Below are 12,311 nucleotides of genomic sequence, written 5' to 3'. Positions count from 1 at the left end.
GGTTTCCCTTCATTCTGGAGGCAATCATGCCCGGGAGAAGGCCGCCAAAGGCAGTCCCAAATGCCGAAAGGGAACGCAAAGCAATTCCCCTGGACATAAAATTAGAACTGTTACGACGGTTTGAAGTGGGCGAGAAGCTCAGCCAGATCGCAAAGGCCTTGGACCTTGCTGTCTCTGCAGTGGCGACGATCCGAGATAATAAAGAAAAAATAACAGTGAGTTCCCAAGTAGCTACTCCCTCAAGGGCCGCTCGGTTGACTCGCCATCGAAGTGCAGCCATGGAGACTGTGGAGCGGCGGTGCGCCTGTGGCTGGAAGACCAGAGCCAGCGGAACCTGCCGCTGGTGTTGCCATGATCCAGGAGGAGGCTAAGAGTTTGCTTGATGACTTACAGCGTGAACTGGGGGAAAGCTCTCAAAAAGAAACCTTTGGTGCCAGTAAAAGGTGGTTTGTTTGGTTCAAGGAGCGCCATCGTTTGCCCCACTTCCAGATGAATGGCACAGCTTCTAGCAACCGGGACACATACCGGGAAGCGCTGAAAAGCATCATCGAAGACGGTGAGTACACCCCCCAGCAAGTTTTTAATGTCGATGAGATAGGGCTTTAATGGAAGAGAATGCCTGAAGGAACGTTTATTTCTGTGGAGGAAAAAGCTCAGCCAGGGTTTCAATCGTCCAAAGACCGTTTGCTGCTGCTGCTTGGTGGCAACGCAGCTGGGGACTTTAAGTTGAAGCCCTGACTGGGGTACCACTCAGCAACCCCCCGCCCGGGCTCTGAAGGGGTTCTCCAGGCCCAAGTTGCCTGTGCTTTGGCGCTCAAACGGAAAGGATCTCTGGACCCTGGCAACCAAGAGCATTTTTCTTGAATGGTTCAAGTACTTTTTTTGTCCTGCTGTTGAAAAATACTGTGCCAAAAATAACCTAAGCAACAAAGCATTGCTCATCCTGGACAATGCACCATGCCACCCAGTCAGTTTGAGTGACCTGTCTGATCATGTAAGAGTGGAATATCTTCATGACAATGCAGCTGACTCCATCCAGCCCATGGGTCAAGGCGTAGCCTCCACCTTCAAAGCTCACTACCTGAGAAGGACTTTTGAGCACATGCCAGCTAGAAGCAACAGATGGGGAGGATACAGCTACGATCAGGGAGTTTTGGAGAAACTACAACATCTTGGATGCTGTAGACAACATTGCAATAGCTTGGGAGGCACTCAGGCCAGCAACAATGAACAGTGTGTGGAAGAAAATTTGGCCCCGGTGTGTTCACTTCCAGAATTTTTCCCAAACAGATAACATTGCACAGCTTCAAAAAAACCATGATGACCCTTGCCAGGACTCTGGCTTTTGAAGAGCTTGTGAAGTTGACGTGGACCAGGTGCTACAGTCACAGGAGGATGCTCTTTCTAGTGAGGAGCTGATGCAGCTGGAACAGGAGCCAGCAGGAGAGGAGGAGAGTGAAGACACTTAACCGGCTCTGTGTCAACTAACCACAGGAGAACTCTCAGCACCCTCTCACATTTTGAGGCTGGCTTACAGATCCTTACCAGTAGCAGCCCAATGATGAGTGGAAACTGAAAGCTTCGAGAGCCATCAGTGGTGCCATAAATTGCTACAGGGAATTGTATAATGGGAAAAAGCGATGGTTAAAGCAACTATCTTAGGTTGTTTTCAGTGTGTCTAACCAAAAGTTAAAGTAAAGCCAGAAGCAACAAAATGACCTCAATGGATGAGGCTCAGCCAAGTCTCTCTGCTTCCAGAGATTTAACATCCCTGAAAACCCTATTTCTGATATTTTAATTTTGAGACTTGAGTATCAAATTTTGTCATTAAAAATTTATTTAAATATGTGCTCTAAAAAATTTGCATGAGCCCTGGACAGTGTGGCTCAGTTGAGTGTCATCTCTTGATTGAAAGGTCACTGGTTCAATTCCCAGTTAGGGCACATTCCCAGGTTTTGGGTTCATCAGTCCCAGGCCCTATGGGAAGCAACCAATCAATGCTTCTCTCTCTCTCCACCCTCTTCCTTCTTCTCTAAAATCAATAAAAACATTTTTTGTAAAAAAGAAAAAAGATTGCATTCTAGAATACTCATAAAAAACAACAACTATGAGGCGACTAGCACTTCTAGACATTAAAACACATTGGGTCTGTAATTAAAGCACTTTAGTAGTCAGAACTAGAATAGAAAGTCCAGAAACAGATAAAGGTAACTTTTTAAAAAATAACGCATGACAACTTGTTAAGCAATGTTAATTTCTTGATGTCTTCTGATACTTGCACCGAGGCCATACAAGGTAATTTCTTTGGTTGGGAGGAATATACACAAGTATTGAGAGGCAAAGTGGCATCCTCTGCAACCTATAGTCAGATAGTTCAGAGAAGAAAAGAATGAAACAAATGGGGCAAGTTGTTTACATGTAGGCCATCCAGGAGACAGGTACGTGGGAATGTTTCTGTAAGTCTAAGTCAAAGTCAAAATGTTAATCTTTCATAACCTGAAAGAGGAAAAAGATTGCATCCTCCCCCTGATATGCAAAGTAGAGCTTTAGTTATTTGTAGCTGAGGTGCCGTTCAAACCTTTAGGAATAGGGTTGCTGACAGCTTATCTGGATTGCAACTGGATATAGGTGATGAGCAGAGATTTCAAAGGTTCTCTGGGTCAGAGCCCCTTTGAGATCCTAGTCAAATCTGCAGATGATATCTCTGTAGAAAAATGGACATCTACAGCGGTTTGGACATGATTTGCAGTAGGGATGTACGGTTTCCTGTAGTCTGAGGGTAACGGGAATAGCCTTGAGTTTCAGTGAGAGCCTTGGAGTGGGCCCTAACGGGATGTACCAGGCACAGGACCAGTGACGTTCTTGTGATGCTGGGTCAATGAGACAACCCTTCCATTAGGACACTGAGCATTCTCTGCGTGCCCCGCTCAATGATCAGTGACTCCTAGCCCCGCAACAGCCCATGAGACAGTCTGCGTCCTCATCCATCTCATAGGATAATGGAGGCTGAAGGGAATCGGAGCACTCAGACCTATGTCTGACCCCATGCCCAAGCTCATCACCCATCAAGAGTGCTTCTCCCCAAACCAGGTTAATGAGACTCAATTGGATGGGGCAGGATGTGGGCTTTTCCTAGAACCCACAATTGGTTTGCCTGTCAACAAACCCTGACCTCTCCTTGATTCACCACACACAGCAAAGTCTAGAGATCACAGATTTAATGACAGTGGCTGCAGCATCGTTCCAGCTTGGGTGCCCCTCGTTGCTCCTCTGTAAGGTGCTGGCTGTGCAAACTGGTTCCTCTGTGGGTTCTTAGAGTGCTGTGGACTCAGAAAGACCACATGTGATTCTGTTTGGAGACTTTGTCATCCAGAAGGGATAGGTGGAGAAGAGGTGTTCGGGCAGGAGGTAAGTGAGGGAGCTAAAAAATAAATTAAAAAAGCCAGTTCTGTCCGACAAATGCCAGCAAGCTAGCCTTTCTTCTGGACACTGACCCTAACACATGAATGCAGGAATGGCTTCTGTCCCCAGACAGATGTGCAGCTGTGAGAAGGTGCAGGTCTGAGCACCTGCCCTTAACCCCTGTACGCCGTAAGCATCTACAGACACAAGCGGCGGACCTTCCCCACACGCCACGCACACCTATAAAAAAATGTTTTCCCTAAGTGGCAGCTCTGACCAACTTTAAAATCATTTTTTTTGTGAGAATTTTCAGCTGAAAATATTCAAGAACACTCAAATTGAAATATATTTATTTTTATAATATTCATTGCAAACTGATTTTTTTAAATTCAAAATACTGTGGCGTGTGGGGTGGTTTCCATTTTGGACGCGTGGTAGTTAACTGGTTAAACCCTCTGCAACCCTACAAGAGAGGCAGGCTGAGGACCTGCTGTTGACCGCCTTCTCGCTGTCACACTGAGGCAGGTCAGAGCAGACAGCAAGAGGATCGCCTAAAGCCGCCACATGACACTGTCTTCAGCACCCCTTGCGTCGGCCAATGGCCAACAAGCTGAGCTGACCCTTCTGCTGGCTGCAGCCTCTCCTCTTGGGCTTCCCAGTCAAAGGTGACAGGGAACCCAGTGGCTGTGTTCCTTGTCCACCACCACTATCTGTATGTGACAGCCAATCACAGTCCAGGGCAGGGCAGGAAAGACTCTGCCCCCAGGCCGCCCCCTCAAAGGCAGGGTCTCTGATGCAGGAAACATGCCTGCAAATGTCGAGGTTGGCTGCAGCTCCCCCATGAAGAGCTGTGGGCCTCATCCTCCGTCCAGGGTCCTTGGTCAGATGGGGCATCACATACCTCGTCTCATGTTCCTTCATGGACTCTAGGCTTCCTGCCTGAACTCACTGGAGCAAATATTCCCAGCGCTTGACCTCAGGGTCCCTAACAAGGCCCTGGCTGGTGGTCCTTGAGCTGTCCGGATCCTCCACAGGCACTGTAGCAGGACAGACCATCTCAGGGCAAATCTTGTCCCCAGAAATGCCACTCAGACCTCTGGAACCTCTTCCAGAGCCACACCTGGAGGCAGGACCCCCAGCCACCCAGCTCAGAGCACCAGAGTGAGCCAGGCTAGGCCAAGTCAGGAGCCACAGCTGGTCCCCCAGGGGAAAGAGCTCCATGGCCCCTTCCCTCCATGTTGCGTAGAAAGAACCGGTAACCCCTGGACTGGCCCTGTCGACCTCTAATCTATAGGAGAGAACCGTAGAGGCAGGGCCAGGCCCTTGGGGGACACCTGTAAGAGCCTCAGCCAGGAACAGCCAGGAGACCCCAAAGAGACAAGGGGTGGGGGATGGGAGCCTCCAGGGAGATCCCAACCATCCACTACAGATGAGTCTCAGGCCAAGGCTGAGGGTGTGCAGCCGGCGTCCTCAGGTCTTGTCAGCCACTCCCTGGAAGCCCTCCAGGGTTTTTAGGGTAGCCAAGACCCAGCAGCCTGGCTCCAAGGACATGGGGGGGCTCTTCACCATGGGGAAGACGGAAACCCTCCCCCACGCCCCTGACCATGGAGCCCTGCAGTGGTAGGGGGCACATTCTGGCCCTCACAGCAGCACACGCAGGAAACAGCCAGGCACAGCCCTGAGTCCCAGCAAGACCAGGGGCTGATGGTCTTTGTGGTGCTTTCACCCTCTGGCCCCTGGGTGAGGTCCAGGGGCTGCATCCCAGGGGTGTCCAGAGCACAAGAAACACCTTGACTTTGGCAATGACTGGTAGGGTGGGCTCCAGAGAGGTTGGGAGGGGTGCCCGTGGCTCTAGGCATCCATGTCCGGACCAGGCTCCTGGAAGAGAGACTGCTTCCGCAGCATGAGCCGGGCACACTTGGGGCACGTGGTGGAGTTGTCATAGTAGCAATCCCTGGGGACAGTGACAGGCAGACAGGTTCAGACCCTGGGTACAGGGCAGGGCCTCTGCATATAAGATGTTAGCAGTGAGTCCTCAAGCTTCCTAACCAGGCTCCCTCTACAGTTGGGGAAACTGAGGCAGTGTCTTCCAAAGGGCACAGCAGGGTTTGTCCCACAAGTGCCTGCTGGGCCTCTGATTGACACCTATCAATGTCTGACAAGGACAGTCTGGCTTGGATCTCTTCGAGTCTCGGTAACCCTACCTGCCCATCACCGCTGTGCACTCTGCCCCAGGCACTGTGGAGGCACAGGAGCCCATGGCTAAATTTCTGAAAGGGGCACAGCAGCATTTGACATGTCACACACCATGCAAACTGCTAGCTCAAGGGACTTCACAGCTTCAACATGAACCCTTCCTGTGACAGCAACCCCAGTTCTCAAAGCTGTGACGTCAGCTGCTGCGATGACCAACAGCCAGTGGCAGGAAACACCCAGTGTGGGCAGAAGGGGGGGACGCTGTCCCATCTGAGGCCACTGTGAGAAGCTGTGCAGGGCCCAGCAGGCAGACTCCTATTATTAGTAATTGTGCTTCTTAAACAGTTAAAATAATTTTTTCCAATGTATGTGTATTATTTTCCCAAACATTCAGTAAGTCTTTAGTTCATAAATGCTTACGTTGTTTAACCTAAATACTTAATGAACAAAATGTTAGGTATTTCTTTCAGCCTAGAGAAGTTGGAAAAAATATCACTTGGACATTAGAAGTGCCAGGAACTAGGTTTAGGACACCATGGCCTATGCTAATCCTGAGAGACCCACTTCAGTCCTGGGGAGAGGGAAGCAGGACAGCCGTGGGGCTCACACTGGGCCCTCCCCAGCCCCACAGGTGCTTGTCCCAGTGGATCTTACAATTCAGGAACACACATCAGGGCCTTACTCCCTATCTCAGGATCAAGGCAAAGGGCTTTGAAAACCAGGCAGCAAAGACCAAGCCCCAAACATCTTCCCCCATCCCTCTCCCTGTGGCTGGGGGTGGGGTGGGGCCACACCCACCTGTGGAAGACGGCGGAGCAGTCACTGCACACAGATGTGTGGCTGTCGAAGGGGAACAGCACGTCACCCTCTCTGCAGAGCTCACATACGAAACCCTTGGCCTGGCACCGCTGGGGGTGGGGGTGGAGGTGGGGGTGGGAGCAAGTCAGTGCTGCTCCAGAGGGCACCTGAAGCCAGGACGCACCACCCTCCCTGCCCTGGGGGCTGGGCGAGGAGAGATGCCTAGTCCTCAGTGGGGCACCCACCTCACAATCCAGCTTGATGTGCTTGGCGAAGAGCGTGTGGGTCTCGGTGAGCGAGCAGCCCAGGCGGCCCGTGTGGGCATCCAGGAGGTCCTGGACTGAGTACATCTCATCGTTCTCCACAAAATGCTGCCGGTCCTGGAGCTACAGGTGCAGCAGCCATGACTCCAAGCCCCAGGAGGGCCCCTCCCCCTGCCCACCCACCGTCCGGGTCCTGGGAGCTCATGGAAGAAACAGGCGTCAGCCCCTCCAGCCACACTGGCCACCTTGCTGCTGCCCATGCACCCCACCTCTGCCTGGCACACAGCTCTTCCTCCCGTCCTGACCCCAACGTTCCCATCCCCTTCTCTGCCTCCTCTTGTCCACAGACCTCACCGACATCATGAACAGCTAATTATTTTTATCTTCCCCCCTGAAGGGCCCCCTCTGAAATGAGGCAAGGATCTTGTTTTGTTCACTTCGCCCCAGTATCTACAACAGTGTTTGCCCACAGCCGGCACTCAGTGAATATTGGCGGAACGAACAGGTCAGCCTTGAAAAGTGTGCTTCGTGGTCCACCCTGCCCGGTAGGCCTGTGCCTGGCCCGTGTCATGGAGAGTCACGGAGAGGCTGCAGGGACGCTGCCTGCTCCTCACAGCGCCCTACACACTGGTGTGATCAGAGAACACTTTGTGGGTAGAATGCCTGTTCACTCATGATAGACCTGGTGTTGCCTGGGACAGTGTGGAAGATCCTCTCTGCTAAAGGCTGTTGTGCCAACACAAACTGCCGAGCCATCTGAAAAAGACCTGCACATGACGGGTCCTCCTTTGTCTGGCCGTTTCCCACCTGCCCTCACACCTCCCTGGGCGGCGCCTCACCTGCAGGAGCAGACGCGCTTCCATGGCCTCCTTGCAGGTGATGAAGTATGGCTTCATGAGCAGGATGTCCTGGCGCAGCTTCTGTGGACAAGAGAGGCAGGTGGGCCCCGAGGCCAGGGCAGGGCTACCCCTGGGACTTCTGTGTGGCCGTTGGGGGCTGCCCTGGAGGGAGTCGTGTCACCTGACACCCCCCAGGAAGGGCCTTGTTGTGAGTGCTCCTGCCAGGCTCAAGGGCAAAGCACAGCTTCCAGGCCAGCCAGGACGCTAAGGCTCCGTCACCCTGTGACTCTACCCCCCACATCCAAGAGGGATGCAGAGCCCTCCGCAGCCCACCTGCCCTGTAAATGCAATCTGATCCTTTCTGACTGCCTCCGGGCCTGGCACCGCTGGGTGAGCGAGATGCCTGGCACCTCTCCCAGCTGTCCCACCAGCCACATCCCTCCTGACACTGGAGCTGCCTGGGCTGACCAGATTGCCACATGTGTAAAAGGCACAGGGAATTAAAAGACAGAGGACAAAAAATAAAAAGAATGTAATCTATATACATAAAAGCCTAAGCAACCGTTACAACTGAAACGACCAGTCGCTATGGTGCACACTGAGCACCAGGGGGCAGACGCTCCACACAGGGGCTGCTCCATGGTGGTCAGTGCGCTCCCAGGGCCAACCTCCCCCCTGCCAGCAGGTCTCTCCCCGCAGCCGGAAGGCCCTGGCTGGCAGCTGGCAGCCAGCAGGCTCCAGTTGGCCTGGCCCCAAATGGGACTGGGTGAGACTGCCCCAATAGGCCCAGATCGCCAGCCAGGCCTAGAGACTCCAGCCGTGCACCAATTTCATGCACCAGGCCTCTAGTGTCTTAATAAGGTATAGTGATTATATTCAAACAATCTTTTGGTATATTGGGTGAAATAAATATGTCATTCAAAATAACTTTACTGGCTTCTTCTTACTTTTTTCATGTGGCTACTAGAAATGTTCAAATTTCCTCTGGGCCTAGAGGACAGCTGATGGGCCAGTAACCTCAGCAGGTGTGTCTCTCCTCTGCTCCCACAGCACAGGTAGCTGCCCCCACGCCCCCCTCACCCGGATCTCCACCAGCTCCTCCACGTAGTTGAACAGCAGAGGGTTGATCTCCCGAAGTCTGAGCACTGGTCGCGACACCATCAGCGCCAAATAACGCAGGCTGCAGCGGGACACCTGGGGGAACGTCAAGGAGTGGCCCCTCCAGCACACACCGGCCCCCCAGGCCCAGCCAGGCCCCACTGCCAGTCAGCACCTGACCACGCCCCCATCCCGACGACCACGCCACAGACCACCTCCCCCCCAGGCCTCCTTGAGCCACGCCCCCTCATACACCCCAGGGCCGCACCCCAGCCCTCCCACCCTCACCTTGCGTGGCTCGAAGTCCCAGTTGTGCACCACGCGCGCCGGGATGACAGCCAGGTCGTTCCAGTGGCAGTGGCTGCAGTAGTACTGGCCCGTGTAGTCACACTGCCGCGCCTCGCTGGGCACACCCCCTGCAGAGGGGGTAGGTTGTTACCAAGTCTCCGCTACTTTTAGGGTCCCAGCCACACGCATGCGCACAGGGCTTTTGCCACACATGGCGCTAGTCCCATGGTCCAGCTAAACCCACGACACACAGGAGAAAGAGCCACGGGACATCAGGCAGGTCAGGGTGTCTCACTGCCCTCAATTTTCTCACCAGTAAAATGGGACAATAATAGGAGTGCCCGCCAGGACTGCTGTGGGGACCCAGTGGATTAACATTACTGTCTCCAAGGCCTGACACAGTGCGTGCCGACCACGGGCTTTCTGTGACAACAGGGCTGCACACGGGAGGCTGAGCGCACGGTACTCCTAGGCGACCTGGGCTGGAGCCCCAGTCTGCCTGCACCATGTGGAAAGGTGCCATAGCAGCCCCGGGTCGCTTCCCTGGGAGAGAGAGACGGCACCTGCAGGAGCCGTGCTGGCCTTAGCCACCTGATGTATCCAGTGCTCTCGCCCAGATGTTGGCCTGTCACCCTGCCCAGGACAGCTGCCTCCACCTGCCCCTTCCTGGGCACTCACGCAGAGAGATGGGCGCGCGGCACTCGGCACACCGGTAGTCCTGGCTGTCCAGCCCCGCCTCGGGGCAGATGTTGAGCTCGTACTCGGCTTGGTGGCTGACTTTGGAACGCACGCAGGGCTTGGAGATGAGGTTCAAGCACTTGCTGTGACAGCGATAATAACACCCTGGGGGTGGAGGGCCAGGGATACGCCTCTTAGAGGTCAGGGGGATCCTGCGGCCCAGGCTGACCTTCAGCCGCCAGGAGCCCCAGAGGGGCTACCCAGATTCCCAGGCCAATCCAAGCGCTTCTCACTGCAGGTCCCTGGGCCTGAAGGAGTGTGCACTCTGCCCCTGAACTCCGATTTGAACCTGCCATTCCCATCTGGACACCTAAAGGGCTTCACACCCACTCTGAGTGGAACTCTGGCTCTCCTGCACCAAACCCACCCCAGGGCTCCCATCTCAGACTCAGAAACCCCATCCTTCACCTGCTGAGACCGAAGACTGTGAAGCCAACGGTTCTCTCATGCGCCCGTTTCTAGTCCTCCAGCCCGTTCTTCTAGTGATCACTTCTCACCCCCAACCGTCCCACCCTGGTCAGAGCGCCCCCCGCCTCCCCCTCCACCTTGCGTCCCTCCTTTCGTCCATGCTCAGCTCAGCAGCCAGAGTGACCCTGTTACAACTCAAGTGTGTGCAGCACCTGCTGAGGCCACAGCTCACTCAGGCCCAGCAACCTCTGAGCCCACATCGACCACACCTCCCCTCAGACACAGTGCTGCGGCCTCGCTGCTCTCTGCTCTTCGCTGCAGACCCCGCACACACGGACCACAGAGCCTTTGCGGACACCTCCTGGCAGGAACCTTCTTCCCCAGATATGTGCCTGGCGTGTCCCTGGCCTCCCAGATTTTGCTTAAATATCACATGAAGCCTTTTCATTCCACCCTTATTCATGCCCAGGGCTCAGTGAACACCAAGTACATGGTTAAGAATCAAGTCACCTGAGTACTAGATACAGCAGCAGACCTGCGAGGTCTCTGCCCTGCCCTGGGGACCTGACTGCCCACCCAGAGGAGCCGGTCTGGGTCCCTGCCCACCTGTACAGGTGTACCAGGTCTGAATGAGCCCCCAGATGATGGTGTTACATTTGTCGCACGTCTGCTTGACACTCTTGCTCTTCTCCTTGTAGAAGCGATGCTCCAGGAGGACTCGGATGTTGGGCTCATCTTCATTGGGGTCCTGGAGAGAGCCCAGGGAGGGGTCACAGGTGAACCGGGGGTCACAGGTCACCCCTTGACTTACTTCTTCCAGGCATCTCTCATAACAGATGGAGTTTCTCCCAATGTCACCACTTTTCTCTTTAGCAATGGAACACCCCTGTGATCAGTTAGGCCAGGACCACCTTTTCAGCAGCCCCTGCACCTGGGTGCTGCCCCTAGGGCCAAGGATATGTGAGCAGGAGGGACATGACCTTCTCTGCCCTTCCTCCCTTCTTTTCTGCTGCCTCAGTGCAGCCCAGATGGGAGTGTGGCCACCCAGGGACTGTCAGAGCAACAGGAAGGGAGGACCTGGGGTCCTCATCACCATTACCTGCCACGGGGCCTGGACCACCTATGGCATTTCTAGGGTACAATGACACATCTAAGTCCTTTAAGCCGCTGTATTTTGGCATCTTTGTTACCACAGCCTTATCTACGTCCTAATGAGTACAGCACTTTCCAAATTCCCAGGGACTCATGGGCCAGTGCAGCCAAGCCAGAGGCACAGATCCAGGACGACATTATAGGCATGTGGGTTTTGGCTGCCAGGACCCATCACCCCGACCTTCAGGAAGCCCCACCTCCCAATCTGAGTCCTGTGGTTCAAGGGGGGACTTACTTCACCCGCTTGCGACAGTGGGTGGACACATAACCCAGGACTGGCCACTTAAGACCAGACGGATGGAGAAGGCGTCTGCCCATGGACCGAGAGCCCATCTCTCCACCTGCCTCTCTGGCTGGCCTCTGCCTCAGCCCAGGCCTCCGGACTTCCACTCAGTCCCAGCTGCCTCCCTGGTGGGCTGGTCCGGCACCTGCCTTCAGTTCCTGGAGCTTCAGCCGCAGGTGGATGAGCCGCACGACGGCGTCCTTCTGCCGCTCTGACTGCTCGGGCAGCTCCAGGATCACCTGCTTGCACTCCTCGATGGCCTGCCGCAGCTGCTGGATGTCAGAGGCCAGGAACAGACCCTGGGCGGACACACCAGTCGCACGGCCGCTCACGGTCTCCCGTCCACGCCAGACCCACCCTCATGGACAGTTAGGCCCAGAGCAGACCTGGCGCAAGGCCCAGGGAAGGTAGCAGCCCAGGCAGGAACCACCCCACACCACCTGCCCCCAGCTGCACCCGTCTACCCACAGGCCTCTGAAGACCTCATTCAGGATGTTTTTCAAAACACAACTTCCTAAATTTCTAAAGAAATTTGCTCGCTTTTCTGACCATGTTACTTCACTAAAGCTGGGGAAACGACACTCGCCTGTCATCAAGGAGAGGAAGTGACCTCTGGCTTAATCGCCAGGCCCAGAGATGGCTCAGTCCCCCGTCCCCCGGGTCCAGCACCTCACAGTGACCAAGCAAACCACACAACAAAATCTACAACAGACAAGAGTGGCCGTCCCGGCTGAGTGGCTGGTGGGGGTTGTGGGCAGGGAGTTTCCCTCTCATCCTGCCTTCCCCTCCCCCCACCCCCTGCAGCATGCCCGCAGAACCCCAGATGAAGTCAGTCCTCACATTTGC

The 12,311-nt window shown here is 54.7% G+C and overlaps 2 protein-coding genes across 6 annotated transcripts in view; one reads left to right on the top strand and one right to left on the bottom strand.

The window, feature by feature from the left end:
* The first annotated feature begins 6 nt into the window (after window positions 1-6).
* On the top strand, window positions 7-1,846 carry CENPBD1 (CENPB DNA-binding domain containing 1). The gene is given in 3 exon segments (XM_006779591.2): window positions 7-294; window positions 297-341; window positions 344-1,846. Coding segments are annotated over 3 exon segments (576 nt in total). The 5' UTR covers window positions 7-26; the 3' UTR covers window positions 607-1,846.
* Window positions 1,847-2,147: 301 nt separating this feature from the next.
* DEF8 (differentially expressed in FDCP 8 homolog (mouse)) overlaps window positions 2,148-12,311 on the bottom strand; it is a 15,704-nt gene continuing 5,540 nt past the window's right edge. For 3 of the 5 annotated variants that reach the window (XM_006754835.2, XM_015572097.1, XM_015572100.1), the window contains exons 4-12: window positions 11,615-11,764; window positions 10,637-10,778; window positions 9,563-9,727; window positions 8,885-9,012; window positions 8,579-8,692; window positions 7,499-7,579; window positions 6,642-6,782; window positions 6,397-6,506; window positions 3,760-5,356 (exon numbers count right to left, since the gene is read on the bottom strand). In XM_006754835.2, coding sequence (XP_006754898.1) covers window positions 5,254-5,356; window positions 6,397-6,506; window positions 6,642-6,782; window positions 7,499-7,579; window positions 8,579-8,692; window positions 8,885-9,012; window positions 9,563-9,727; window positions 10,637-10,778; window positions 11,615-11,764 — 1,134 coding nt within the window. In that variant the 3' untranslated portion in view covers window positions 3,760-5,253. Of the gene's footprint in view, window positions 2,705-3,759; window positions 5,357-6,396; window positions 6,507-6,641; window positions 6,783-7,498; window positions 7,580-8,578; window positions 8,693-8,884; window positions 9,013-9,562; window positions 9,728-10,636; window positions 10,779-11,614; window positions 11,765-12,311 lie in introns of those variants that run through there. The other 2 variants (XR_001515972.1, XM_015572107.1) reach the window with 2 other exon arrangements.

Source organism: Myotis davidii, unplaced genomic scaffold (assembly GCF_000327345.1).
Source record: "Myotis davidii unplaced genomic scaffold, ASM32734v1 scaffold1453, whole genome shotgun sequence".
NCBI classification, from domain to species: Eukaryota; Metazoa; Chordata; class Mammalia; order Chiroptera; family Vespertilionidae; genus Myotis; species Myotis davidii.
Note: the sequence above shows the minus strand (reverse complement) of the source record. Positions and strands in the feature narration are given on the sequence as shown.